The 27,829-nt window shown below is 36.1% G+C and overlaps 1 protein-coding gene across 1 annotated transcript in view; it reads left to right on the forward strand.

The window, feature by feature from the left end:
* Positions 1-27,829, forward strand: part of SLIT2 (slit homolog 2 (Drosophila)) — a 114,625-nt gene that overhangs the window by 30,892 nt on the left and 55,904 nt on the right. The window contains exons 8-15 of the mRNA XM_010153901.1: positions 12,148-12,219; positions 12,868-12,939; positions 13,475-13,546; positions 15,422-15,565; positions 15,693-15,856; positions 16,602-16,625; positions 20,077-20,227; positions 25,456-25,530. Of these exons, the coding sequence (XP_010152203.1) occupies positions 12,148-12,219; positions 12,868-12,939; positions 13,475-13,546; positions 15,422-15,565; positions 15,693-15,856; positions 16,602-16,625; positions 20,077-20,227; positions 25,456-25,530 (774 nt within the window). The remainder of the gene's footprint in view (positions 1-12,147; positions 12,220-12,867; positions 12,940-13,474; positions 13,547-15,421; positions 15,566-15,692; positions 15,857-16,601; positions 16,626-20,076; positions 20,228-25,455; positions 25,531-27,829) is intronic.

Below are 27,829 nucleotides of genomic sequence, written 5' to 3' on the forward strand. Positions count from 1 at the left end.
GTTCCCTGTTGTTTTCTGAAGAGTGTACAGGCTTTAACAGGCAAATTATTATTTATTCACTTATCTTTATAATATTACCGTCATCTTGTGCACACCACAAGAAAATTGGCATTATACTTCTATTTTACATGTGCCAGGTGTTGTCCAATCTTTTCAGTACTTCTCTGTATTTGTCAATCTTTTTCTGCATTTTCAACTGATCGTTGTCATCTCATTTTCTAAACATATGTTATTGACAGGAACACTTGAAAAATCCATAATACTTTCAAATTCCTGTACTCTGGACAAGTTTCTCTGCCATACACTGTTGTCACTTGTTTATAGGCTGTATTTGCAGAATCCAGAGCTGAGTACTACCCAGCCTGTCATGTTATGCTTCAGCCAACTTCATGGTCCTCAAACATTTTGTGTGCTTGCATATTTCCTGCTTTTTTGTCTTTGCTTTATTGTATCTAATGTGAATAACATGAGGCTGTTACTAAGTTTTATTGTCAGCCCTCCTTTATAGAGTTGTTTAAAATTTGACAACTTAATTTTGTGATCCCATTATTTTTTCTTGAGGTTCTTGTGGAGTCTGCCTTCAACACATGCTTGAGGTTTTGTGATGTTTTGACATGTTCTCCATCCATTTCTTCCATCCTTTCTCTCAACAGAAAGCCTGACCTCGTTCAACAACTCAGTACCCTATAAAGCACTGATTTCTTTCTCTTTGCTCAGCACAAACTGCCTTTAAATAAAATGTTGTCTGATCTGTTTCTGCACAAAAATACTTTGTATTCATTACATTGTCAGTCCTTCTGGGACAGTGCTGCATAAAATCTAAGTGATATTAATAATGTTATTCTCTGTCCTTCTGGTATGTATAATTAAACTGCAGGTTTAAAGTATACATTCCATGTTGACAATTTTATGTTTGGTGCTTTTTTTCCCCCAGGGGCTTAATAAATTAATCTGTATCTAAATAATGTGCTAAAAAACCCATGTAAACAAAATATTCAATTCCTTAAGTGCTAAACATTGGCAGTTTCAGCTCAGTAAAATTTTGCATGTTGAAGCTCTGAGTTAGCCTTTGGGAAAAGTAAAAGAAAAGGCTGCCTGTTTAGAGTCTAATACTGATGTCATGACATTGCTTTGCCTTGATACTTCTGCTGGACAGCTTTATTGGGATGGCATTTTAAGACAGGAGCTGTCTTCTCAGCTGATGGCTACTGCTTCTGTAGCAGAGCTGGCAAGGAGACTATGTGCTTGCTCTGCACTGCAGCCTCCCTGTCTCTGGTGTGATAGCCTAAACAACTGAGAAAAATGAGTTTGCACTGGAAGCTGAAGTCATTTAGGAGCGAGCAGGCGTTCCCTGATGGTGGGAGCAGGAAGAGACAGTCACTTGCCGAAATGCTGTTTCATTCCAATGCAGTTGGAGTTACCAGTGACCGTCAGAGTGTTTCTGAGAGGATTTTTTCATACTTCTCTGTCTGACTTCTCCATCGGTAGGGAAGTCAGTTGGCTAAAACTAGCAATTCCCGTTGTGTGAAGTCAATTAGCAGGCAGTGCATTGTCTGCCAAGTGCCTCTTGGGAAGATGCCTTCAGTAGCACAACTGCTTATCTCCAAGTAGCTGCCAGTGAAAATGGAAGGAGAATAAAACCGGTGGTGTCCTCTCTTCTTCCCTTCTGGTGTGATAAAGCTAGAGCAAAATTAAGTGTTCAGCATCTCAGTAAATGTAATTCTTAATCTTATTAACTTAGTACAATTGTATCTGTACCAGTTACACCCTTCTGCAAAATTAATTCTCCTCGTTATTATCTAAATAAAATCACACACAGCTAAATAAGAATACCTAAGATTTTCTTTTCAGGGTTTGCCTGATCAATGTGGTATTATTTCAGAAAAAAATACTTCATATGTATTTAAAAAAAAATTGGTTGAGCACCAAGGCACCCCCAGTTTAGTGCACCTACTAATTCTGCAGGAAGGGCAGAATGAAAAAGGTGCACAGATGCACCTTAACCTCTGGGCCAAATGCAAAGGTTTCAAACCATGAGTGGTCTGCAGGAAACATTTTGGGGAAAAAATTTCCAATAGCTCTATTATTTTAATGTCTGTATTGTAAATGGGAGGCAGATCACATTGCCCATGAATGTTACGTATTAATAGTCTTCAAACTTTTGTTATTTATTGTGCCTTACTTTCGCCTTTTTCCATTGACTTAAGCAAAGCATGATACATTATTCGTTCATTAGAAACACTGTAATTTGGATTGATTTAGATTTGCTGTTTAAAACTCTCCGCCATTTTTTTTTTATGGGATGCTCTTTCATTGGCATATTTGGTCTATTGAGCTCAACCAACTGTAGTGGTCTGGTGCACCTAGAACTTCCTCCTTTGTCACACAGCTCATATATTAAAGGCATTAAAGGTCATTCTTGAGGTTGAACTTTAATTGGTTTTAGAAGGTGTAGCCTTTCTAATGGTGATAGCATGTATCAGCTTCTATGCAGGCATTCCTTCCATATTTTAGTTTTTCAACACCGTTAATCTCTCCTTCACTTGGTTGCATTTTAGTATCCACCTTCTGCATGAAAAATCTTTGAATGATCGGCAAAAATAACTGTGGTTCCCTTTGAATAGCAACTTTTTGGCACATGTTCAAACAGACTATCAGAAACCTTACAAATAACAACCCAGCAGCAATTCTATTAATTGTACTGGTACCTTCTCTCAGAATGGTGTGACTAAGTGACAGGCTTTTATTTCAAAAGAGACCAAAAAGCCTTTAATGAGCTAGACTACCTTGTGAAAATGCTGTTCTTACCTTCTTCTGATTTTCTCTTCTCTTTTGCGGCTTCAACTACCAGTCAAAGTGGTTCTAAAACCTCTTTCTTTGCTAGAGTATTAACAATAAAAGAAAATAAATACAATTGCAGTAAGTATATCTAACGATGGTGGTGATTGGAAATTACCTGCTCTGATGACCACAGCTTTGTATAAATGATTATTTAAGCAAACATGCGTGAAATTAAATTGATTTTTTTTCTTCATTTTTGTTTATATGAAAACTATTTAAGTAATCAAGGGAAGGACTTAATTAAATATACTTCTTTTTTTAGAAGGATAGCAGTCACTACATTGATGTTTCAGGGAGGAGGAAGCTTTGCTGGAGTGTAGGGTGACTGGAGGGTTTTACAGATTCCCAGAGTGGTAGGGGTTGGAAGAGACCTCTAAAGATCATCTAGTCCAACACCCCTGCCCGAGCAGGATCACCTAGAGTAGATCCCACAGGAACAAGTCCAGGCGGCTTTTGAAAGTCTCCAGGGAAGGAGACTCCCCCACCTCTCTGGGCAGCCTGTTCCAGTGCTCTGTCCCCCTCACAGTGAAGAAGGGTTTCCTCATGTTCAGGCTGAACCTTCTGTTTTGCAGTTTATGGCCACTGCCCCTAGTCCTGTCACTGAACACCACTGAGAAGAGCCTGGCCCCAGCCTCCTGACACCCACCCTTCAGATATTTATAAGCATTGATAAGATCCCCCTCAGCCTCCTGTTCTCCAAGATAAGGTTGCCACTGTTAAATAAGGAACAAGTTATATAAATAATTTTAGTCTTTGTAAGGGGCATAGAAGCCCTAAATCACATAATACATGAAATGAAAAAATACAGGAGTCAAGAATTTTAACAGTTCACCATCATTATCTAGTGTAATGAAAACCACACACTTTTTAATTACTGTGTCCTTCAAGATACAGTCATTCTTTCTTGTGAATGGAGTATTCTAACATTTGAGTACCAAAGCTAGAAGTTGCACGGTTGTTTCAAGCTAAGTTTATTTACATTTCCCATGATAATTCTGAATTTGTCCCTTCAGTCTTGTCACTTCTTACCTTCCTGATTTCTACTATTTTTCTTCATGTTTTCACCTTTCTCAATCTTATTCTTCCTTATACTTTGTTTTCATAAGTCTGTTGGTTAATGATTGTGTATTATGCCAAGCATGCAACTACATTTTTGTGAGCCATGTGATATTAAGCAGGATTAAAATCTCTGAGGTTGGATCTCACAGTACCACTCATAGTAAAGGAGAAGGGATGGGGGAAAAAAAAAAGGAAAGGAGAGAAAGAGGAAAAATAAGAGGGGAAAGGAATGAGATTTGACAGAATGGAACTTGAAAGATAGAGTTTAATCAAGATAGAGTAATGGGTGACCTGATCACACTGGAGACACAGGAGAAGTGCTTTGCGTAAATGTGGATTTTTATTTGAGAACTGGGAGCGCTATGTATGTGTCTTTTAGAAGCTAAGCTTGGCATGTGTACAGATTTACCATTTCTGTTGTCTTCTAAAATTCTTAACTAAAAGTCCAAAGTACAGCCTTAAATAAATAGCTATTGAAGCTCTATTCAGTGAGATGCAAAGATGCTTCTAAGGATGGATGATCTTTTACAGAGAAAAGTCACTTGGGAAGGGTTTAGGCACATTCACTGAAGACAGTTCAAACACTCACAGAGCAGGAAAACTATGAAACATCAGAGATAAGCCAGCTTTCCCTATTTTTAGTGTCTCAAAGATTGATTCGGCTGTCTACCATAGCCTGACAGAAATGAGAGCAAAACCTGCATCTTCGCATCTTGAAAGGGGAGGATGAAATAACTTATGAGATATTACACTGATTATTGTTTTCCAGTGTCTGCATTTCTTTCTGCTTTCTAGTTTAAATCAAAACTTGGGGCTTTTTAGGATTTATACAGAATGTTTGCTCATAAACCAAGCAGGTAAGCTGTCAGCCAGAAGTCTTGCACATCTAGTGAAGTTCTGGAAAGTTTTGCCAGATTTCTATATACACGTATGTATACATAGTTACTGGTCTTGTTTTACTGAGTTTTGTTAAGTTTTTTACTTGGTTGCAAGAATCCTCTATAACCGTATCTATATTATCCAGAAAATGTGTTAACCTTCCAATGCTACCCAAAATAGATGGGTCTTTTTGGTCTTGCCGTAAAATGTTTCACAGCCCTGTAAATATTCTTATGGCTCTTTTTTTCAAACTTTTCTGGTTTATCAAAATCTTTTCTTAATTCCTGACGTAAAACATGCATACAATACTGCCAGTGTAGGAAGTGTCATGTGAAAAGATTATGTCTATTTATGGATAAAAAAATTCAAATTTTTTTTTAAATTAATATTAAGTTGCCACAAAAATGTGCCAGTTTTTCAATTTTCAGAAATTGCTGAGTTTAATTTCAACCAGAATGTGAGGAAATACTTCTTCCCTGTGAGGGTGACAGAGCACTGGAACAGTCTGTCCAGGGAGGTGGTGGAGTCTCCTTCCCTGGAGACTTTCAAAAGCCACCTGGACTTGTTCTGTGTGACCTCTAGGGGATCCCTCCCTGGCAGGGGGGTTGGGCTAGATGATCTCTAGCAATCCCTTCCAACTCCTACCACTCTGTGAATCTGTGAACATAACTAAGTACCTTGGGGAGATGTTCCTATTTGCTAAACATCCCTTTGACAAATTCACAGGATCTAATATTTTCTTAGCTCTTAATCTAGCATTCCAAACTTCTCAGCGACTTCTTATAGCTGCCATGTTTTTAAAATTAACTTTTCTCATATACGCTTCTCAACTGTGCTTCCTATGTACTTTTCTTCAAATCTTCTATCTTCATCCCTCCCAGAAGGTTTTTAAGACTGATGTTTGTAAGACCAATTCTGAATATTTTAAAAACTAATTAAATTCAGAGGACAGAGGATAATTTCAACAATGAGAGGATGTAGACATACAGAACACAACTAAGCAAGCAACATGTGAAACCAGTGCTGTTTTTCAGAGACACTGGAAGTGGTACTGTCCACAGTGAATGCCCTTCCACATCTGGGGGCTTTGCGCAAGTTTCTGGTGGGTATTGAAGTAGAAGAGGCACCTTGAAGGACCTCTCTGTATTCTTCTAAAGCTAAGAAAATAACTCAAACATGAAATAAATTAATATTTTATACAGCATGGAGAGAAGCTGGAGGAGGCCCATCTAGCTCTTCCAGAAAAACCTCATAGATCTCTGACAGCTGTGACATGCTCCAAAGGTGTTGTTACTCTTAGATTTTATTTTCACTTATGGCTTTTCAGTACTGGTAAGTTTTCCTCAGCAATAATGTGAGTGAAGTTACTCTACAAGAAACTGTGGATATACTGACTTTTCACTGTTTTGTGTTTCACCATCAATTAAATGCTTTCTTCATTATTTACGTGTTGCTAAATACATGGTTTCTTAAGCACCAACCACTTGTGAAAGCTGTTCTCAGTTAAGAAACCTCATTTAGATTTCTGTGGCAAATTTATGGTCTAAGTCCATTTATTGTTTCACAGGTAATAAAGACTCCTGCCATGGTCTTGGTCTTGCATGATGATGGGATTCTCAAGAGAGTGGTGTTTGTGCTCAATGAGAACAGGTTGACAAGTCCCTGCTTGTGATGAGCAAGCGTATAGCAGGAATACATCTATTTTTTGTGATCTTAATACATTTACTCTGAGCAGCTCAAGTAGTTTTTGTATTGTAACAACAGTCATCAAAAATAGGCTAATTGGAGAGGCTTTAACTTGACTCTGGGTGACTCAGGCTAATTGCATTGGAGCCGCACTCTGACAGATGCTGAGAAAATAAGTCTTTAAGAAGTGGTACATTTTGCCTACAACACGAATCTGTAACCATTGAGGAATATAAAGCTTATCATCATTAATGGTGTTAGGGTTCAGAGAATGACACGGCCCTTTCTGTGATGAAAAATTAACCAAATGAAGGTTTGGGACTTGCTTTTAAGTAAAAGTGATTAATTGTTTAATAGCTTTAGAATGCTAATTTTTGTTACTTTTTTGATATAATGCAGACTAAGGAGTCATCTGTCATTTACAATCAATCCCCTGAGGAAATATTTCATAGAACAATTAGACTGGATGGTAACAGTTTGGCAGGCTTTAGGGCAACATTGACAGTGATTCTTTACATGCAGATATTTAGGAAACTGACAACCAGACTTATTAATACACAGAATTAGGCCTGAAATCCTAAAGGGCAAGTAATATAGTCATTCAAAATACATATTTTGTTTTGTTAGACATGGATGACATCACAGATTTCAACAGAATTCTTCTGCTGCTAAAGTTAGAAGTGACCTTTATTGGATATAAGCACTCTGGAGGTGCAGTTGTTCAGAAAGAAAAAAGGTACTTTGTTTAATAGGCTCAAGGACTCCTGTAGCAAAGGGAGACCACTACTGTTTCCTTATTTTAAAAACAAGCAAAACCAAAAAAAAAGCTGGCAGATGTTGCATATGATGAGAGATGTGTTGGCTGCAAGTTACAGTTCTTCAGATTCAGGAGCTGCACTGAATCCCATCGCTGAAATCTATTTTCTGTTTTCTGACAGCTGTTTTTGCCATTTACTTTAAAAGCAGATGGGGAAAATGCAAAGAAGAGCTGTCAATTTTATTACCATGTATAATCAGCATCTGTGCAATACATCAGACTCATTGCACAGCTTACACTTTCTTCTCTATAGTAAAAATTCTTTTGAGGTTTCTTGACAAGCTTCTTGCAGGCTTTTTGTAAATGTGAAGATGCTGGAATTAAAAGTATAGATTAACTGATTTGCTGCTCCATATTCAAATTTGTGTTTTCTTAAGGAAGTTGGTTTTTTTTATTTTATTGTTACTAAATAAATTTTTTTAGATAGATCTCTGACCCCTTAACATGCATTTAGGTGCAGCAGATCTCTGCAGTATTTTTTACCTTTCTGTACTGAGCAGGCTTAGCATATTGTACCCCATCTGCATGATTTATAGTAAAAATTATTCTGTAGAGAACAGGGAGTCTTCATTCTCAGTCTACTGCATTTCCTGGTGCAGAAGTCTTTCAAGAAATTACTTTTTACAGTGGGAAAATAAGCTAGTTTGGAAGTGTCAGTATAAATAAGCATGCTGTCTGTCTCTGTAAGTGCGGAAGTAGTAATCAGTAATGGTGTGCTGCAGGCTGAGAGAGAGAGAACAGCATCCTCCTGGAGAGTGTCAAGTGATTTACATGTCACAGGGCTCTCTGGGGACTGGGTGGGAAGAATCCATCTACTGGCTGGGGACCTACTTTGAATTGATTTGATTAGGTTGAAAGTCACAACTGCAGAAGCACCTTTGTTTCTTAGAATAGTAGGTGGTTGTACATTATGGTGTCTGCAGTGATAAGCAGGGGGAAGGATTTAGAAAAAGAAATGTTCACAGTACATTTCCTAGATAGGAGAGATTAGGGAATAGTTTTCAAAATAGGTTTCAACCAGTTTGGCAGTGTTAAAAGACAGTAAAACATTTATGTATTGATGCGGGACTTCTTTGAAGTGAAACACTAAAAGGATCAGGAGACTTAATACTAAGAGCATTAATTAGTGTATTTGTGGTGATGGGCAGAGTACTTATACATGAGACAGTGCAAGCTTTGATGAAGCATATACTTAACTGTCTTCCTCTATTATCTTATCTTATTAAATATGCTACTAAAATTGACTGTGGCTTTTGAAAAAGAAACCACCAAGGCATTGTTCATGATACATAGATGATCATTTATAAAAAAGAATGACTTCTTGGATGACTTTGAAAGGAAATGTTGTGCACAAAATTTAATACAAGTTCCATGGAAAAATATTCATATTGGCTTTTTGTTCTTCTGTAATATAATGGTACTTCTGGCCGTGTCATTTGCAAGCACTTAATAGTTGATACTTTCAATAATAGATAACTACAGTCCATCCTACTCCAGAATTATAAAATGTTTCATTTAATACGAGGAATTAATATAAAGGAGTTTTTAATTACTATGGGCTTTATCAGTAGAATGCAAATTTCCTTTAGATATTAGTTTATCTGTGCTTTGTGACCCTAGAAAATAGCTAATTAGATCTTCTCTGGACTAGTGGATGCAAATTTGCACTCTGTGAAATTCAGCTGATTCTAGGAAGATAAAGCAGAAGATTAGAGGATAACAAAGCTTGAAAATTTGAATTTGTTTTACTTTCTTTAGAGACAGAGTGGGGTAGAAAATATATTCCTCCTGTGTTTATATAATCTTATTTTTTCTTTCTGATACTAATCTCATTTTTTAAAATGTGATGTGTTTTAGTGCATACACTTTGGCGTGAGTTAAGAGAAGGCATACTTAGATGATCCTAGTATAACAAATCCTTTATCCAGAAGAGCTTGTAAATTTATCCCAGCACTGCACAGTCTGTCTATTAGACTATAAATTTCTCACTAAGAGGAAATGTTAGGTAAAGTTGACTTAGAGTTCATTTTACACATCCACCAGTGAATTGGTAGTTCACTTTATAAGATCTGCTAGAAAATTAGCTTTCAGACATATACTGTAGTAGGACTTCTTCAGGTTCTGGACCCTATAATTTGTAGACAAATCGCACAGCAGTAAATTAAATCTGCGATTCCATCTTCTCATAAAAATGGCATGCATGTATCCTGTAAAGTATTTCAGTTTATAGATCTAATATGTTTTTAAATTAAAAGAGTAAACTGGCAAATACTTTTGTCTTAATTTAAAACTAGACTTTTTCTTTCTCGAGTTATATGCCATATCGTGTCTAGTTGAGAGCATGATACATTTAAAGATAGGTGAATGTAGACTTGAGCCCCTCCAGCACTAGGTTACAAATCTCTACATCATGGGCTTATAAGCAGCATTTATAAATGACGCTTGTGACAGCCTCATGTGGGAGCATTGCTTCTGCAGTATCTCTCTTTCCCATATACACGAAGACATTTTTCCCCAGTGTCTCTTGCCAGCAATTCAAGCCCTCCTCTCTGATATGGTCTAATCCTTTCCTGTCTTTTTTACATCCTACTCCCCTTCCCAGTCCTCTGTGTATGCCTGAAAGTGTTTCCCTGTGCAGGATATTCTTTGGCTGGTTTTCAAAGCTACACATCTGATAAATGTCTGGTCAGGCTGTCCCTGGTGGTTAGGCAGTTGGTTGCTGCCAAATAGAGTGTGTAACAGGAATGGATGGATGGCTGCCATTTCCTTCATGGCTGGGTTAATTTGGGTTCTCAATTCCTTTCCATTGCTGAAATAAGGAAATTTTTAGAAATTTATTATCTGAAGGTTTTACCTCTCTTTGACCTAGCCAGCTGAGTATAAAACTATCTAGATTATAAGCATGCATAATCTTTATTTGCTGGGGAAGCTAAGCTAAAAATATAGTGTAAGAACAGAAAATACTTGGGTTTGGGTCTACCTTGGTGTTGACCTTTAACTTAAGCACGTTTTTATTCAGATATTTGCCTTCTGCATCTACTCAGGTGCACTGGAGAAGAGTGACCTTGTTCCTTTATAGTCTAATCAGCACTCCTAGTCTGATGCAAAATGTGTTTCATGGGTCCGAAAGGCTCAGCCAAGGCAAAGAAAGCATATGAAAAAATACCCTGTTCATGGAAAAAATTAACAGTCTTGTTCCATGGAACTCCCTGCAGTCTTTAAAATATACCTGAAAACTGTAGCAAGGTGGCAACATTTTCCTAGTTAAGGACTTTTTAAACATGAACCCTGTCTAAAACAACTCTGATGAAATGAGTTTTTCTGTGTGTCAGGAGTATTTTTTGAGGCTTTTTGGTGTTTTCCTTGGCTTCTTTATAAGCCATTCAAGAACAAATTCTGCTAAGGTAAAGCGTGGTCAGACTTAAAGAGATTCTGAATTTTAAATATACAAATATCTCCATCTGAATAAAACTTCACAAAGGCAGCAAAAGATTCTTTCTTCAGTTCAGCTATATTGTGATCTTTGGAGAAACTTTACAAAAAACCTATTGTTCTAGGTATAGTTTCTTGGAAAGGTGAATATATGAGGTTATTGGTTACGCTGCAAACACACTCATATGTCTCTCTGTCAGAGCAAAAGTGAAACAAAAGAGAGTTAATAAAACAAGGGTAAAAGAATAAAATAGGCTATTATTCCTGCATTTAGATTTAAAAAGGCTTTTTGACCTTAGATTCTGAGTCAATGTTTGTATAATTTAAGATAATGCAGCAAATTCTACAGGATTTTGATTCCTTATGTGAAATAGACTTTTGGCATTGTCTTTATGTGTGTAGATCATAGTAAGAGTTGATAACTGTGCATGAAAGAGGGAAATAAAAGCCTTATTAGATAAGCATAGTATGTATTTGAATAATACTGCCTTTGCCTGTTGTACTTTTTAATATAAATAGTTTCATTTATTATATCTATGTAATAGAAATTTTTGCACTGTCATAACTGTGAAATACAGTGGTGCCTGAAGAAGTAGTTTCTATTTTAAATGTGCTTATTGCTGAATCTGTTTTGACTTGTTAGCAAGTGGGCCGTAGGTCTGTATCAGCATAGATTTCCCATATGCAAAGCTCTGGAAGTTCAAATTCTTGAAAAACTGTTTCCAGCAGCAAATTCGCACTTTATAGTATGGCAAGTTTCAGTCACAGTCACTGTATATACCAAGCAAATGTGTCCAGTAACATAAACTACAATTTTATATTAAAATACTTGCTTAAAGAAGTTAGAAGTGTTGCTGTGCAATCCTAGTATTAAATCTTAAAGAAAATGTGTTATGTACATTATTGGAAGAAATCGTGTGCTTGTTTGAAAACATGAGATTTGCTTTATTGCAGGTAGCCACATGTTACTTGTTCTGTGGGAACATTCCTTTCACCTTTCCTATGGTTTGCATATTTCAATGATTAACTCACAGAAGTCTTTAGACATTTTTAAATAAAACTTATTGTAAAAATTGCCATATGTGAGTAGTATGTTGGAAATCAATTAACACTAATTCAATTTTGAATTTTTTATTGGCAACTCTAGCTTAAATTTTACAAAAATCTTGTGTTCTCTGAAAATCAGTTTTCTTTAAATACGAAATCAAGATTGGGTTTTAATTTACAACATTATAGGTTTGGTTTTACAGACAAAACATGATTTTTTTTGTAATGAAAATTAAATTGCCTTGTTCCTCAAGATAAAATTTATGCTGACAAAGAAAGCAAAAGCAGCCTTCTTTGTTAAAGTCTATCTCTTCTAGTTTGTTATGGCTTTAGGTTGCTGACTGGCTTGGGGTTTATATTTTTATGTTGTTGCTATTCTTTTACAGACGGTTAGAACAAAATTCGATCAAGGTCATACCTCCTGGAGCTTTCTCACCATATAAAAAGCTTCGAAGAATGTACGTACCTAATAACTTAGAATTTTTTTTTCATATATATACACACACATACACATATTTATGTATATATAAAAATAAAAAAAAAAAAAAGTCAAGGTCATAGAGAGGAACTGCAGTCCATGTGTGAGCCTTTAAGAAAGTTTGTCTGCTGGAAGATTAACTGATATGGCAGCCTGATTATTATTAAGATCATGTAACATTTTTGTTGCATTAATAATTATTGGTTTTTACCAAGTGTTGAAATTATTTTATAAGGTTCTGCATAAAGCAATATGTTACTGCAGTGAATATTCTATATAAAAGAATTATATTAATGGGGATAACCCACTATTATTTCAGAATATATTTGAGGCTCTATAGTCTTGGCCATAGCAAACATAGGATTCCTTATAAAATCTACTTGAGCAAATAGGAAATGTAAATCTTTCTATCCATTTTTTCAAGCATTTGTAAGGTCTGTTTTTAATGGTGCATTTTGTTTCTGTGTACTGGCAATTGTAGTGGGTTTATGTTGAAATTCTTTGGCGTTGTTTCACATAAATATTTTAATTTCTCTCTTCTTTCCATGCCTAATTATAATTACATTATTTTAATATATGCTATTTTGAAAACAACTTGAATTAACTGAATAAAATTTAATTATTTCAGTGACCTGAGCAATAACCAGATTTCTGAAGCAGCTCCAGATGCTTTCCAGGGCTTACGTTCGCTCAATTCACTGTACGTATCTGTTTGACCTGTAAATACCGAAGAAAATTTCTCATATTTGTAGAGCGAAATTATTTTGGATTTTTAGCTCCCTGCAGAATTTTCATATAAATTTGATCAATTCTGAAAGCTGTAAAAATATTACCAGAATGCTGGAGTGATAATTGAATTTGTATCACAGCTGGACACTAAAAATGTATGGGTTTTTTATAAATACATTCATGGCAAAGAGTTGAACAAAATCAACTTTCTTTTATTCCCCAGTTAGTTGTTCTTACAAACAGCAAATCCTCTTACCAAGGTCCCCTGGTAAGGCTGTTAATAATGAGGTTCTGATTCTGCTGGGAGCTCTTTGAGCAACACACCTTTTGGGAAAATATGTGATCCTGCTACCTCACCAGGGCCACAAGGATCTTGCAAGTATCAAGTTGTTGCCGTTAGATTCCCTTCAGGAAAATGGAAATTTCTTTATTTTTTAAAGTCAAAATCTCATAGTCTATGCCTTTCATAATGATAGCTTTATTTGGTTTATTATTTCCTGGTACAGTGTCCTCTATGGCAACAAAATTACAGAACTTCCAAAGGGCCTATTTGAAGGACTCTTTTCTCTGCAATTGCTGTGAGTATTTTTTTAATACTTATACTATTTTGGGGTAACTCAGAAGGGGAAACATGACAAGGGATGTGTGCCTGGAGAAGAACTGGCAGGAAATCCTGTGTGTAAGAATGGAGTGTAATAGAAAAAAATTATGTTAAATCCACAGGAGTGAAGATTGTTCTAGGCCAGCTTGCCATTCATCCACAAATTTGATCATATCTCAGTTAATGTCTCAGCCTAAAATAATTAAATGAAACTATTCTCTTGTGTGGCATTCATAAGAATAAACCACATAAGATATGATACTGCCTTGTAAACAGCAAGTAGTGTGTATAGAGCTGTGTGGGAACCACAGAAGGAATATTTGTATGTTTTATACAGAGAAAATATGTAGTGTAAATGTTATGTAATTGTGTTTCTAGTTATATCATGTAAGAACAGTTGCAGTACAGTTTTATTGATGACTGTTTTCTGACGTTCTTCTCTGTACAATTCTTTGACTCTGAACTCCAGCTGCTGTTTTGTTTTAACACTTTGGAACTTTCCATTTGTAATTTTATAAAGCATTACTATTTAGATTTAATACTGAAAATAAAGAAGAATGTCATGGTGATACATTTATCAAATATTGTCAATATTTAGCAGAAGAGGCTGGACACTAGTTGTACTGTATAAAAGAAATCTTTGAAATAGGTCATAAACCAACGGTGGTTATTTTTGGAAGAATTGTCTCAGAATAACTGGATTGTTGATTTAAAGCTGCTTCTTAAAGAATTCAAAATTTCTTTGCACTTGATTAGAAGTATTTAATATCCAGACTTCATAGTGTAGTGACTGGCAAAATGTCTATTAACAACTCATTGAAGATGGTGAAACAGTAAGTAAAGGCAAAGAAAATGCAATTTCTAGCCCCACTTCGAGGTTTATATTTTGATCTACTTTAGTCACAAAGTAGTATGGTAGTGAGGGGTGGTGGTGGTGTGTGTGTGTATGTATTCCTGTTTTCCTTTAAAGAGATTTTAGTTATAAAAAGCATATTCCAAATTTTGGGGGAAAAAAAAAGAAAAGGAGACATCTCTGTTCTATATTCAAAAAATGTCTATAGCTTGATCTACTTTGCTTTCACAATACACTTCAGTCTAAGTAAATTTCTTCTTGTGTGGTGAAACTTTTTCTCAGAGCATTGGTTTTCAGATCCACCATTCCATTCCATTTCTTTCGGAGGGGGTGGGAGTTTAAAAAATGCATCCAGTTGAATGACATTTTTATTTTTTTTCTCTTCAGAAGCTTGAAGGAGTTGGTTTAGATTGGCTTGTTTGTTTTAACTTTAGTAGTCTGGGAGTTACAGGGAAGAAAAGGTTCCCTTTGAAGATGGAGAGGAAAAAGGATCCAAGACAGATTTGGATATATTCCATGCCACCAGTTTTTACTACAACTCTGTTAATGCGGCAGCATGCTGATTAGTAACATATAATTAAAAGTGCCACTGCAGATCTCTTCCAGCTAATGAACACAGTGTTCAGTTCCTTTCTTGTTTGTTTATTTATTTGGCAAAAGGAACTAGTTTTCTTGCAGATACTTGATTTTTTAAGCTTGTTTCTTTGCATAGACAAATACCACACACATGTTCTACCAGACCATACAATAAATGTGATTTTAGCTGAATAAACCCACACATTTAACCTCCAATGTGCAAATAGTTAGGAATAATTTCAAATCGCCTAAATAAGATATTTCAATTCACTGAAATGCTTTATGTAACTGTCAATTCATATTTGTTACTACATCTCTTGTTCTGGTTACAAATGAGCACAAAGAATTATCCATGAAAAACACTGAAACTGTAGTGACACTGAGCAAATTCTTTCAATTTTATAACCATATTTCATTAAACAGATTATTGAATGCCAACAAGATCAATTGCCTGCGAGTTGATGCTTTTCAAGATCTACACAACTTGAATCTTCTCTCTTTGTATGACAACAAGCTTCAGACCATTGCAAAAGGCACCTTCTCACCCCTGCGTGCAATTCAGACTTTGTATGTATGCTCTTGTTTATGGTTCTCTTTAGTATGACTTCATATTCTACGGTGACCTAAAAATACCGAGAACTGCTGAGACCGAAGGGAAGTAATGTGTGAAATTACCATTTTTTCTTCATGAAAGGCATTTGGCTCAGAACCCATTTATCTGTGACTGTCATCTGAAGTGGTTGGCGGATTACCTTCATACAAACCCCATTGAGACCAGCGGTGCCCGTTGCACCAGCCCCCGCCGTCTGGCAAACAAAAGGATCGGCCAGATCAAAAGCAAGAAATTCCGCTGCTCAGGTAATTTTCTTACTTCAGCTGCTATTTCTCTTTCATTGGCAAAACCAGAGGTTATAGAAGTTCTGATGAAGGCAGCTGGCTCTCTGCGGAATTACTAAACATTGCAGAGTCTTTTTTAGTTCTGTGACTGAAGGAGGGGAAATCATGGAAGTCATAGACATTGGATCATGGAACATTACTATAGTTCACACATTTGGCAGTATTTCTGAGTAGCATTAAATCTAACAAAAGAAATGTACTATATAATGCTTCAGAATGAAATGCTAAAGTTATTCAGTACAGATATCACCAACATAAATAATTTTGTAAAATTTCCACAAGGCTCTGGAGTATGTGAAAGATCTAAAAATTTCTAGCTAAATATGGAAACATCACATTCATTTTATACAGGGAGCTTAGCTCATACTGAAATTTACTGTTTTCTTTTTCTAATCTTATTCCATTTCCTACTTACATTTCTCTAAATCCTAACTTTTGTCATATGGTATCCAGCTGTTCCAGGTGCATTTCACATTCTACAATTTATTCAGTCTCAAGTGCAAATACCAGATGAGAACTGTTTGTTATCCATGTTCCGGATACATTTATGACTATTCACACTTTGTTGTTTATCAGCTCTTGTTGTGAATACACATTTTTTCACTTAATTATCTGTAGTTAACTGTAGTCCATACTTAATCTAATAAAACTCATTCTTTGCTTGCTGACATTCAGGTGCATCTTCTATTTTTTTCTCTTTATTTAGCTAAAGAACAGTATTTCATTCCAGGTAGGTTTGGCTCTGCAGTAAGATTGACTAACTGCAGATACTCTAACCCCCAAAGGCAAAGTTCGTTATAGCTTTTAGGAAACTGATGCATGTGTATTAACATTAGTCAATACCTGTAGCTAGACACAGTTTTTCCTTTGTAGATTACTAGTACTTCTGTTTTCTGAATATAAGAGCTTAGCATGCAGCTCCATTTACTTTTTTTTCCCCTCACAATTTTGCACACAACCTACCAAAATTCTATCTCTACTTAAATTATTTAGAAGGTTGCACCTGCTAGTTCATATTTCAACTGACGCCTTTACTTACCTTGTATCTTGCCTTTCTGCCACTACTGTTTTTAAAATGTAGCTCCTGAGCTGCTTTTAAACACAGGAAACCATACTGCCATCAAAGAGCTAGTACAACTTTCAAAAAATAAGCATTTTACAAATAAACATTTTCTTGCCTAGCTTTCATGCTCGACACTGGCTGCAGCTACTGCTTGCTCGCCCTCCTTGTGTTTACAAAATCACAGTGGAATGCTTGGAAAAGAAAGCTGATATTCTTCATTAAAGGCATTCTGTGGTCACATGCATACAATGAATCAGAAATGCTTTCCATTAAAGAAAGTAGGACTACAGAGTTGGGGTGAAACAGCAATTTGCACACCACTTTAAGCTACAATGTGTCTATGATATTTTCACAGCAGATTTATTGATGTTGGCCCTAGCTCTTTGAAATACGTTTCTTTCTTTATTTTACCTTGCTTGTCAGGTGTGTGCACTGATTTCTTCATAGAAAATAAACCAGTGATGGATTTTACCTTATGTTCCTATCAGTTTATAAATGATTGGCAAATTAAACAAGGGAATAACGAATCTAATGATGAATTACAGTATGTGATTTGCAAGCAGGGTTTTCTTACCATAGTTTAATATCTAGAAAAATAACTACAATAATTGATTATGGTACCAGTGCACTTCTTCTTTCAAGTACTACAGGTATATTGTCATTTTGCAGCACATCTTAGTCTTTATCTTTTAAGCTGGTATGTTTAACAGCTCTTATCCTAAAGCTGTGTGATATATCACTTAAATTTGCAGCAGTCATGAAGTTCTTCATGCCCTCATACTGATGTGTAGGTTTGAATATGAAGAAAACACAACATGAAATACAAAATAAGGCAGCAATTTGTCAGCATTGGCAGCCGCGAAAATGTGTTTTAAAGCAGCATAAAACAGGGAGGGATTCAATTTCTCAAACCTGTAGTAACACTCAATTTCTTAATGAGCAGAACAGCTGTATTCCTGCCACAGAGTGACTTCTACTCAACCTTGCCAGCACTTTTGTCTTTGAGTTAGAACTGTTTTCTTGCCAGCAAATGTCTTCACAGACTGTTTATAATATGGCCGCACATTCAGGTTAGGTTTGTTTACGTACCCTTTAAAAAATGCCGTTCCGGGGCAGGGGGAGGGCAAAAGAAATAATAAAATTAATCAAAAGTGCTACAGACTTTGTTCTTGAAATACAGCTTGTGTGCTTTCTCTTTCTATGAGGTTATCAGGGAGATGCTACATAAAATTATTTTAGTTGTTGAAGACCTTGTCCCTGAATATTGTAGTTGTTTACTTTGAACTACTAACAGTGATTTGCTCTGGACACAGGAAGAAAAAAAAAAATATAGCCTTGCTTATCAGGTATTCAAAAGTGCTAAAACCAGTTCTTTAAACATCAGTAAATACTGTAAAAAATGTTAGCATTTCTTTAAAAACTTAAATGTTTTTAATGTTTGTTTTAAATATGTGATTGGGAGATCCTGCTCTGCAGACATTAGTGGAATTTCGTTTTAGTCATTTGGAAGACTAAAGGTTATTAAGTCATTAATTTGAAAAAAAAGTCATTTGTCTTATAGCTCACAGAAATAATCTATGTAGATATATCATATGTGTTACATTTACAAACACTAGATAAGATGTAATGACTGTTGGTGTGGGTTTTTTACCTCCTTTGAGGAATCTATTTCTCCTGTGTTTCTTTGGTCTATAACATTTTAAGTGGCATAGCACATATATATGTCCAAGGGAGCAACTTTTAAAGAATACATTTAAAATGGGAGAACAGTGCATGGGAAGCATTATCATCCTATGAAATCTGTAATTAATCCCAATCTTCGTATCATTTTTTTAATGCCACTTAAAATGAATTATTCTTTCTCTCTGATGAGGCCGGTACCCCTTAGCAACATCTAATCAAACTAAATCTGAGTAGAGAACATGAGAGCTTAGTTCATGCTTTTGTCTTAATTGGGATTACTCTGTCTTTCTTTCCTTCTTGGCTATCTTTACTTTTGCAGGAGTTCACCATTTTGGCTGTAAGTAAAATTCAGTGTCTGAGCTAAATCACAATGTACCTCCCAGCCCTGATGCACCTTCTACTAGTCTCAGTCTTTTCACCTTTGTCCAAGAAGAACCCACAGGTCCTTTCAGCTTCTCTTTGTTTTCTTTGTCACCCACCTTCAGTTCTTTACTGGATGTTTTCTCCTGATATGTTTAGGACATTTTCTTTGGCTGACTCTGGGAAATGGTGGAGGAAACTTTCAATGTGGTTCTTTTTTTTTTTTTTTTTGTACCTTTTATTTACACTGTGACAGTAATACTGTTACTCTGGCACTGGACATTCAATAATAAGAATGCCATGTCATGTAAGCAAGTATTAAACTTCAAATGCTTCTGTAACTTGTACCAACTCCTTCCTCTTTTCCCTTGCTCTTATCCTTGGCCTAATGGATGCAGTTTTGATAATGTAGCGAGATTTTCTGTTGTGCTTGATCTAACCATGTGGTTGTGAGGTATGAGTAAAACATGGTTCTGTCAAGCACCATGGAACGTCACGCAGCTTTCTACAGCATGGCAAGCTGCTGAGGCTTAAGTCAGGATCACACATTTTTAAAATTAAAGCTGAAAACAGGGCTTTCAATTTTATGTGTTTGAGATGATATGTAGTATCAGGACTATAAAAAAAAAACCCACAGAGGTTAATGAAGTCTTGTCGGCAATACAAATTTGTAACAAGAGAAACAGAAAAGGTGGCATTCAGGATCTATTTATTATTGATACAGAGAAAGAAAATAAATTCTAAAAGAATCAGTGGCATTTGTGTGATTAGCTATAAATAAGGCTAGATTGGCTGGCAACATAATCAGCAGAAAGTACAGCTGTGAAAAGCTCAAGTTAATGTTATCCTGTTATGTGAAGTTGGTCACAGTTTCTTTTTCCAGCATATCTTAAGCCCCTATATTTAACCCTCTCTTGAAGCCCTTGTGTCTGTTCAGTATCACAAAGTTTATCATACATTTCCCAAGTCGCCCACCTGTTGTCTGCATTGCAGACATCTTTTCAACCTTCTCACAAGAAGAAAATCTTACATTTTATTGACTCAGTATCTGTATTTTGACTTGACTCTTCCACAGGCACTGAAGATTACAGATCCAAATTAAGTGGAGACTGCTTTGCAGATTTGGCTTGCCCTGAGAAATGTCGCTGTGAAGGGACCACAGTGGACTGCTCCAATCAGAAACTCAACAAAATTCCTGATCACATCCCTCAGTACACAGCAGAGTTGTAAGTTGAACCTGTAATTCATTTGCTTATGGAAAAATTATGGAAAAACGAACTAAACTTTTCAAATATAAAACCACAGCTTTACTTTTTTGAATAACAAAAATTAAATGCAAGCTCTCTGTTGTACTTAAAAGGACTAGGTATTAAAAAAAAATTATTTAAGCATCATTTCAGTATCATATAGCCTTAAAAACTTAAGATAAATAAATAAGGTAACTGTTCTATGTTTTCAGTTCTTCAGTACATGAGCTACCCACTTGGATTTTTTTTTTTTTTTGAAAGGTAGTGGGGTATATTTTGCTTTTTATTTTAACTACAAGATCAAGTGGGATATCCAATAATCAGAGGTCTGTCTTAAAAAGTGCTACCTAGGTGTTCAATAAAACAGAGCTCTTTCTTATGCAAAGCACACATTATGTGTGTCAGGCAAGAGACCAGGGGAAGATAAAGCAGACAAACAAGACAGAGTTGGGTTAAAAAGATGAGATAATAATATAATGAACAGAGAGGAGCATAAAAGAAGTCACAGATTATTACTTGCTTAATAAGTGCCATATGGGAATGATCTGTAGGCATTACAACTGAAGTGGTCTTCAAGGAGGGATTGAAAGATAAAATTAAGACAGCTTTACAAGGTTCTCCCGTGCACAGAGCATAGTATGAAAGGGAATGCAGAGATGCTTGAGGGATCAGCAGAAAGGCAGGAGATGAAGGCGGCCATCATTGGCAGAGCAAAGGCAGGAGGAAATAGCTGGTTTTCCTAGGAGATTCAGTTTAAAGAACAAGGCAGAATGTTGAGGGAGAAAAGAGAGGACTTTGATTTGATCTGGTAAAGTGGGGACAGAAATGTGGAGACAGGAGTACTGTGATAAAGTTGTGACGCCCAGGGGTGAGATGAGCAATGACAGTGTAGCACATCACAAAAGATAATGAGTCTGCAGCTGGCATAAAAGCAGGAGTACAGCAGTGAAGTTATGAAATAATGGGACTGTGGTCAAGGATGTTGAATATCTGGACAGGAAAAGGAATTTCAAATGAATTGTGTAAATAGAGATGGAGACTTTTGTCTGTCTCTGAGCTGGAAGAAGGAGTTGAACTTAGTGATGTTCTAATTACAAATCTGAGTGGTAATTCTGGATGTGCCCAGAATGATGGCAAATTCAATTGAAAAAGTGGCAAATGTGGGAAAGGCAAAGCTCAGCTTTTGGCCATGTTCATGCTGTTGATTTACTGTTCACAAGGTAGTGCCAGAGAAGAAGAAATTGGGTAAAGGGAGATAGATTTCAGTGGAGAAATACTTTTTTTCTTTTTTTCTTTTTTAATTAGTATAGGATTTGCTAGGTGTACAACATAGAGGGTGAAGAACCAAAAGGGGAGGGAAAAAGAAAGATGATTTTAGTAGGGAGGAAGGTCCACAAGACAACAGAAAATACTCATTAAATGTATATAATGTTATGGTGTAATATAAGAGATAAAATTACTTGAACTGAAGAATGAAAACTGATGGAATGGGTAACAGGTTAAAGTGTAGGAGGTTATCATAAAGTAACGGTTGTAAAAGTCAGTTACTGAACCAAAAGATGAGAAATTGAGTTGTTGAAGTGACAGGCATGCAGCAGGATTCATGTTTAATTTTTTCTGTTATGAAGAAATAATAATCTTAATTTAGTATTTTAATTGTGGTTTTCCATATTCATTTATTTACATGTGGAAGATAAATTGTCAAGTGTTTTCTTTCTATAATTATGATTCATACATATTAAATTCAGAAGAAACAATTAAATCATCAAGCTTCATCTGCTGTGTATCCCAAACTCTCAAATTTCAGTCAACAAAAAAATGTTTGACTAAAACATAATTCATGTTTGCTTACAGCACCTAATTCATAAAGCATCCGCTCTTGTTTGAAGATATCCCTGATTAAAAATCCGCCATTTCCCTAAGTGTTACAGAAGTTACTAATTTCTTTTCACTTCTGTTAAAATCTTTTAAAATGGGAACTTCAAGATCGAATTTGCCTCTCTTCAGTTTCCATCACTGCTTTTTATATTTTTTTTTCCGTTAAAGAGCCCTTTTTTATCCAGCATTTTGTCCATGTAAGACGGCCTTAAACTGTAACAAAGTCACTATTAAGACGCCTTCTTCATAAGCTGTACAGATTGTTCTTCAAGTCTTTTGATGTAATAAAAGTAAAAATACAGCCTTGCAAGTATTCTGGAGGGGATAGAGGAATTATTTCTGCATTTTTTTACTTCCTCTAAAAATCCAATTGCTCTAGCTAAATACACTCTTGCGGTATTTGCCTCACTGATGCAAACGTTCCTGCTCTTCAATGCACTTCAGTGCCTTTTTTTCTCTTCTCAGGACTTCCCAGTCTAATTCTAGGACCACTCTGTAATTTCCAGTTCATAACTTTTGCTGTCACATACAAGAATAGCAGCTAGTTAGACTTTTTTTTCTTTTACCCACCAAATTTGAGATAAAGATACTTGTTAGAGTCAAATGACATTGATGCTTCTATAACAGTAATGAGGAAGGCTAAATTATTTTCTCCAGGGTGGTGTTTGGAGCTGAAGCTCCTCTTGGAAATTGCAGCAGTAATAATATAACATAAAAATATCTGTGTCTTCAGAGTACTTGCTTTTTAAAAAATCTGAAAATTATACATTTCAAGATAGATACTTATAAATGAGCTGCCCTGTTTCTATTTTGTCACTTGCTCACAGTCTTCCAGAACACCAGTGAAAGATCAGTCTTATCTGCCACTGAAGTATTTGAGATAAAGTACAAGCCTGTAAATGCACCCTAGAAATATAATATTATCCAGGCAGCATACTAATGTATAGGAAAATTTAGGAAGCATTTGATAAATCACTCAAACCAGTCTCCAACAGGAGTGCTAAATGAAAAAAAAAAAATTCAGTCTTCCACGTTCAGATTTATAATGATTTTACAATATCTGATACAGTACCAAATCCCAAATGATGATTTCGAAAGCTTGAGTATCACTCCAATTAAGGCTGAAAGAATTGGGCTTGTTCAGCCTGGAGAAGAGAAGGCTCCGAGGAGACCTTATAGCACCTTCCAGTACCTGATGGGGCTACAAGGAAGCTGCTGGGAGGCTTTTTACAAGGGCCTGTAGTGACAGGACGAGGGGGAACGGGTTTAAATTGAAAGTGGGGAGGTTTAGATTGGGTATCAGGAAGAAGTTCTTCGCGGAGAGGGTGGTGAGGCACTGGAACAGGTTGCCCGAAGAAGCTGTGGATGCCCCATCCCTGGAAGTGTTCAAGGCCAGGCTGGATGAGGCTTTGAGCAACCTGGTCTAGTGGAAGGGGTCCCTGCCCATGGCAGGGGGGTTGGAACTAGATGATCCCTTAAGGTCCATTCCAACCCAAACCATTCTATGATTCTACATAGCATTCCAGGAAGGTTCAGCTAGTGTACCAAAAAATGCAAATATTTTACCTATTATGTTAACAAAACAGGAAAAGGCGTCAGATAAAACAGAAAAAAATATATTTAGACATCACCATCAAATGCTTCTTTTATTTACTTTTTTGTTTGGAGAATGATGTTTCAGTTCTATTCTTGAAATAAACCAGATAAAAGTATTTTTAAGATCATTTTCATGGTCCAGTGATTGACAGCTAACAACTATCAACATTGTCTTTGCCTGTAAAAAGCACTGGGCTCAAACATAATGATATTAAGATCCAGAAGGAAGGTATCACCACACCTGGTATTATTACGGTAATGACTGGTATTATTACAATCAATAAGTGTTTTCACAAGCAATTCATTCTACTAGATGACATAACACTTGAAAAGTATTTGAAAATGTCAGCATTTATAGAACACTTGGTGCTTGTTGATGGACAGGGAATTAAAGGCTGTTTACAATGATGAAGTAACTTTGTTAATTGAAACTGTACAAAAAATACATTTTATATGCTCCCACTAAAAATCATGATTAAATCAGTCAGCTGATTTTCAGAGCTTGTAACATCTTCTGAAATTCATGTTCCTTGTACTGCAGTGTGGTATACAAATGTTCCATGTGTATCCAAAAAACCTCTTCCTGTCTTCTCTCAGTTTGGTTCCATGCTGAAACTATTGTACAGCCAAATCTTCAGATTTACAACCTTAATTTCCCTTCTGGCTGTCATTGAGAATGAGCAGGAAGGAAGGATGAATGAGCAGCTTTCTTTTATTTTCTAGGGGTATTTTAATCTTGTCTTGCAGTAAGACAATTCTGAAAAGCATTCTGGCTTTGGAATTATGATGAATTTCATTTCATGATGATCTTGTCAGTCATCTTTTTTCCTTCCTATTTAAGATCTCTAAATAAAAGCTGGACAGACTCCCTTCCTTAATAAGATGACTCTATTAAAACATATAAAGAATCTAAGACTCATAATTTCCGTTTTCTTTTCAAGGAAGGAAATAGGGAGCACTACATCAGTGCAGATATTTTTTGAAACATAGATGGTCCCCCAACCTAGCAGCTGCTAAAGGTATACAATGCTGGAACAGCCTTGGTACTTAGGCAGGGAAGATCAATTTCCAGCTAGTATTTGTTACACATTGTATACCTTCTTGTAGTGTTACAAAGCAGCATCAAATGCTTCCTTACGTGATATATGTGTGTTAGGTGTGGTGGTCTGAAGATAACCCATGGTCAGAGAAGTGTTTTTAAGCTCTTGGGAAGACCTATACAGTGTTTCAGTCCCTATTCAAAAGAAGCATTGAGCTAAAGTAATTATTTCATTCTTGTAAATAGTGTTCTGTGAGCACCTCCAGATGTCTGGCAGACCCCACCTGATATCCTTTAAAGAACAGTAAATTAATCTTTAGTGGTTTATATGTACTTCTTAAAGATTTTTTTTTTTTAATAAGTTGCCATGGAATCCTTCCTCAGTTACTTTTTTTTCTTCCCTAAAAAAAAATTAAAATCATCATCTTGTATATCTCTGCAGTTTTAGTTGTATGATATTTTGTGATCTGCATGTCTTATGTATGCCTAAGTTTTACTAATTATATTAATATTAATTCACAGGAATTGTCAGAATTAGAAACGTCAGTATGTACAGAATTTTCTTCAGCTACCAGTTAAACACCAGCTATTTGGTTAAACCAGTCTGAAAAGTTCACTTAGTGTGAACCAATGTGAACCAATTCTGTGCCAGTGCCTGAGTATATGTTTCTGAAATTGATGTAATTTCTTGTAGGCGACTAAATAACAACGAATTTTCAGTCCTGGAAGCTACTGGAATCTTTAAGAAACTTCCTCAGCTGCGTAAAATGTAAGTACAACCTCAGTGACCTTGTCTATTCAGATAGCACATTATCTCCTTGCTGTGTTTCTCCACCTTTCTTAGCTCTTATCTATAAAAGATTCAGTATATTCTAATCAAAAATGAAGAATGCATTTGAATTAATGAAACTGAGGTGGGTAATAGTTGGCAGCCTTTCTCTATGGGACTAGCCGCTGCCGCAACTCCTCCTGGTGTATAGCTCCGGCATCTTCACTGCAGTGACCAGCCAGCTGCTCTGTTATGCAGCCACAGCAGGGAGGTCACAGTAGAAGCTGCCCAAAAGAGGTTCCAGTAATCTTTTGTAACTTCCTGTACTACTCTCTAACCAGGCAATTTTGCCTCTTTCAGCACATTCAAGACATGCCTTTGATTCTGTGCTTCATTAAACTGTCATTAAATGAGGGGAATATCAAAATTAAATGACTGAGAAAAAAATGACTTGATAGCTCATCCGTGCACATCCGTGTTCACAGTTTATGTTCTAAGAGGAGTTTATAATCTTACCAGTTGCAGTTGTTGCTAAAAATAAATCTATGAAAAGCTTTTCTTTCACTTACGTAAAAGACATTTGAGTGTAGATCATTTATGTAGTTTTAGAGACTCTGCTCAATCTTTTCAAGATTAAGTTCAAACATAAATAGTAAGAAGAAAAATGCAAGTGCAAATAGATCAGATTAATGAAAATGTTGCATTGCTTTGTAGTTACAAAAGTTGCTACCATTTGTAAAATACCACTCTACCTTACTAGTGATCAAAATCTCAAGGGCAACAATAGTATTGCTTAAGCTATTAGCTATCCTTGCTGTCAGTCATAATCACAATTAGTTAAATACTTATTACTGATTTTTTAGGTTAGTAGACAAAGATTAAAAAAAAAACCAACACAAAACCAAAACCAACAAAAATGAACTTTGCTTTTGACCCATTCACTTGCGTACACCTTGACACTTTGGATTGGGCTGAGATACTAAAAAAAAGAACGTAATAATGTCTGGCACAGCAGTGTTCTGGTGCTATACAGTAGGCACTAAGTTTTCTTCATTCTTCAAAGTTCTCAGATTAACAGTTTTTACAGCCACAGAGTGCCTTTGAAGTAGATAAAATACTCGATGGGTCATACTTACACATGCCCACACATGCATATATGTGTAGCAGTTTTATGCATATATCTATAGCAGTTCTTCATATTTAAGAAAAGCTGGTAAAATGGAATATAGACAGTAATTACATATTTTCAGGCTCTAATGATAGTAAACAGTTCATGTCATCCAAAGCTAGTTTACTGCTTTTTAGCTGAGGGGGTGTTCAAGACAAAATAAAGAAAAGGAAGAATATTAATTAGTCTCAGTGTAGCTGTCTGTTGGAAATCACAAGACCTTTGAAATCTGGATAATTGAGGAGGGACAAGATTGAGAAAATGTTAATGAAAAGTTAACATTTTTAATAATATTCCTCCATAACTTCCTTATATAGTTATCTGTTGTTACAACATTCTTCTATTCAGAGAATAATAAAGTGACTGGTTAAGCATGACTGCAAAATGCTGAGGTAGTAGTGTTACAGAGACACCACATATGAGTGAATTCTGTATTTTTGTGGAGGTTTTTTTATTTCTGGAGTTTCAAATAGGCACAAAGGTCTTTCTGCCCAGATGACATTGAAAAATTGGGGCCTAAATGTTTTAATTGATTTGATGGTTCATCAGTAATAACGCACGTGTATGCACTGCATCATTGATTAGCTATACAACATTAATCCTGAAAATATTCCTGTGAAGCAGATGAAGTAGTATCCGTGTTACATCTGGAACAAATAAGATTTTAGGAAACTAAGGGCTTGACATAGATAAAGCTAGCTGAGGTGAGAAATAGAGTTTCTTAAAGGAGTCCAAACAGCTCCAATGTGAAACTAAATGAAAGCAATGATTGTGGAAGTAGTCTACCTAGACTTTAGTACAGCCTTTGACACCGTTTCACACAGCATTCTCCTGGAGAAACTGACTACTCATGGCTTGGATGGACACATGCTTTGCTGAGTAAAAAACTGGCTGGATGGCTGGGTCCAAAGAGTGGTGGTGAATGGACTAACATCTGGTTGGTGGCCAGTCACAAGTGGTGTTCCCCAGGGCTCAGTACTGGGACCAGTTCTGTTTAATATCTTTATCAGTGACCTGGATGAGAGGATCAGGTGCCCCCTCAGTAAGTTTGCAGATGACACCAAGTTGGGTGGGAGTGTTGATCTGCCTGAGGTTAGAAAGGGTCTACAGGATGTTCTGGACAGGCTGCAT

The sequence above is a fragment of the Eurypyga helias genome, unplaced genomic scaffold, assembly GCF_000690775.1.
Source record: "Eurypyga helias isolate BGI_N326 unplaced genomic scaffold, ASM69077v1 scaffold6136, whole genome shotgun sequence".
In the NCBI taxonomy this organism is placed as follows: domain Eukaryota; kingdom Metazoa; phylum Chordata; class Aves; order Eurypygiformes; family Eurypygidae; genus Eurypyga; species Eurypyga helias.